The sequence below is a fragment of the Triticum aestivum genome, unplaced genomic scaffold (genome assembly GCF_018294505.1).
Source record: "Triticum aestivum cultivar Chinese Spring unplaced genomic scaffold, IWGSC CS RefSeq v2.1 scaffold124762, whole genome shotgun sequence".
Classification (NCBI taxonomy): domain Eukaryota; kingdom Viridiplantae; phylum Streptophyta; class Magnoliopsida; order Poales; family Poaceae; genus Triticum; species Triticum aestivum.
Window position 1 is genome coordinate 390 of NW_025244534.1, and position 2,362 is coordinate 2,751.

The 2,362-nt window shown below is 44.4% G+C and overlaps 1 protein-coding gene across 1 annotated transcript; it reads left to right on the forward strand.

Annotated features, from left to right (window-relative positions):
- Positions 1 to 332: 332 nt before the first annotated feature.
- On the forward strand, positions 333 to 1,220 carry LOC123177038 (uncharacterized). The gene is made up of 2 exons (XM_044591006.1): positions 333 to 451; positions 539 to 1,220. Exons 1-2 carry the CDS (start codon positions 347 to 349, stop codon positions 833 to 835), a joined length of 402 nt encoding a protein of 133 aa, XP_044446941.1. The 5' UTR covers positions 333 to 346; the 3' UTR covers positions 836 to 1,220.
- Positions 1,221 to 2,362: the final 1,142 nt, after the last annotated feature.

Below are 2,362 nucleotides of genomic sequence, written 5' to 3' on the forward strand. Positions count from 1 at the left end.
CTGCTGCTGGTCGCCTCCGTGTTAGCTCGCCGACTCTTAGGACCATTATCTTCAGTCATAGCTCTAGTGAAATGGCACAACTGGTGATCTTGGATGCTCCTCGCCTTGTAAGGCTACTCTTGCCGTATTATTACGGAAGCGATCGTGTGACTATCAGGGTAGCTAGGGCGCCAATGCTGGAGATATTGGGCCCTTTCATAGCCGCCGTCTCCAATATCCTACTCTTTCAGGTAGCGGCAACGTTGTCGTCCAATCTTGCATTCGGCACTCCGACATGCAGATAATAATTTTTATGTCCATTGTTTGCTTTCTTCAGGGAATAAGCCCGGTCGGCTCGGCAAACTCGATGCGCACCGTCAAGGTTTTGGCTCTCAGATCTTCTGCAGATAAGTTGCATGCGGTTCTTAACATCCTCAGGTGGTTCCCCTGTCTCGAGAGGCTCCATGTCACTGTGAGTACTCAATTTTGCTTGTTTGATTAAGTTTTTGATTTGATTCACATATTATAGTCTACTCATGCCTCTTCTTCCCATTTGCAGTTTGGTAAACACCATGATATGGATCAGCAAAATGAGCCTCAGCATGACCCACTACATCCAATCGAATGCCTTGAGACCCATCTAAAAAAAGTGGTGTTTAAGCCATTCGAGGGCTATGGGAAACAGGTTGACTTTGCCAGGTTCTTTGTGTTGAATGCAAAGGTGCTAGACAAAATTGAATTTGAAGCATATAATCACTACGGCATTGAAATGGTGGGCTATGAACACAAGCTGCTACAAGTGGAAAACAGAGCCTCTCGGCACGCTCGGTTTGTATTCAAGACTATTTCATCCTGACTGGGTACCATGTCAATAAGCATATCCATGATTGGTCGGTCAGAAGCCGGCCCCTGCCGACAGCCTTAGACAGGGGTAATGCCTGAAGATTGAAGTGTCTTGTGCTAATTTGGTAGATGGTGTTGATGCCTGAAGATTGCACCACCTTCCGTTGTCTGCTCTGTTTCTAGTCTATGGTTCCTCTGTAATTCCAGTAACTTATTGTATTGAAGTTTGAGTTTACTGAGATGTAACTCAGTGCCATCTGTCTTGTACAGTACAAATTAGCTTCTCCCTCTCTAAAGAAATATAAGATCTTTTAGATCACTAGCTAGTAATTGTACTCTTTCCTAGAGCAAGTAAAGCATTGGATTTGGCCAAGGACCTGGAAATAATGTTGGCTTTGGCAGGGACCCTTGTGTGTACTGCTTGATGCTTGTCAACTTGTTTTCTGCATTGCTGCTAGAGAGATTTAGTTTTTCTAGACATGTTTGTTGCTTGCAAAACCAGGCTTTTGCTGGATCCTTGTCACTGTGGCCTGTGTGGCTGGGGTAGGCTATCCTTTAGGTAGTAGAAGAGATCCGAGGTCTTGAAAGTACGGTTTTGACTAGATTCACTCCATTTTTGTTGCTGGACGTGCATACTTTTCCAGTAGTGTGTGGCCTGTTGTAGAGCTATGGTGTTTTTAGAGCATAAGTATTCCAAAAAAGGAGTGGTGAACACTTGATGACAATTACTTAAATCTCTTTCTGAAAATGAGCCCAGCAATTTTTTTTGTGAAAATGAGCCCAGTTTATTTTTTCTGAAGAATACCCAATCCAGGCCTACTTATTTTTCTACGCCCTGATGGGCTGCAACTCTTTCAAGACGCCTACAAATCTTGAAAGTAATATGAAATGGGTTGTAAATATAAAAACAGATGACAAATTGGCAATTACTTTATAATTTCTGATTTTTTCACATTTTCAGATTCCTATTTCATTGGGCATTAACCTAATTTAAATGTAGCTTCAAAGTACTTTAAATATGGCTCGACATTTCGGTATTAAAAATAGTTTGGAACCCACATAAATATGCGAAATTGGCCCTGGCCAACCAAAAAAAACGACTGCAATAAATTGCATAAGAAGTTGCCATGAGCTATATATAAATTATTAAAAAAAGAGGGAGTGGTCTGACTTGTGGGCCTGTTTAGTTGATGAGTATGCAAGATTTTTTTAATTATTATATACTACGTCAACAAACGATTCTAGCAGACGTAACCATTGGATGTCAATCCAACGGCCGTCGTGTTTCTTCAATCTCTGATCCTCTTGCTCCAACCGCCAAAGCAGCGCCGGCGGGACTGCCTACCACCTCCCGTGGCCGGCTGTGCTGCCGTGCAGGCCTCGGCGCCCCCTACTACTCCCACCGCTGGCCAGGGCATCCCTCTACTCACCAGCACCCCCTGTTATTCTCCGGCGACGGCAGCCTCACACCGCAGCCGAACCGGTGAACCCTCTTACTCCTCTCCGCGCGGGCTTCCACTTCCGCGTCTTTCCCGGCTCC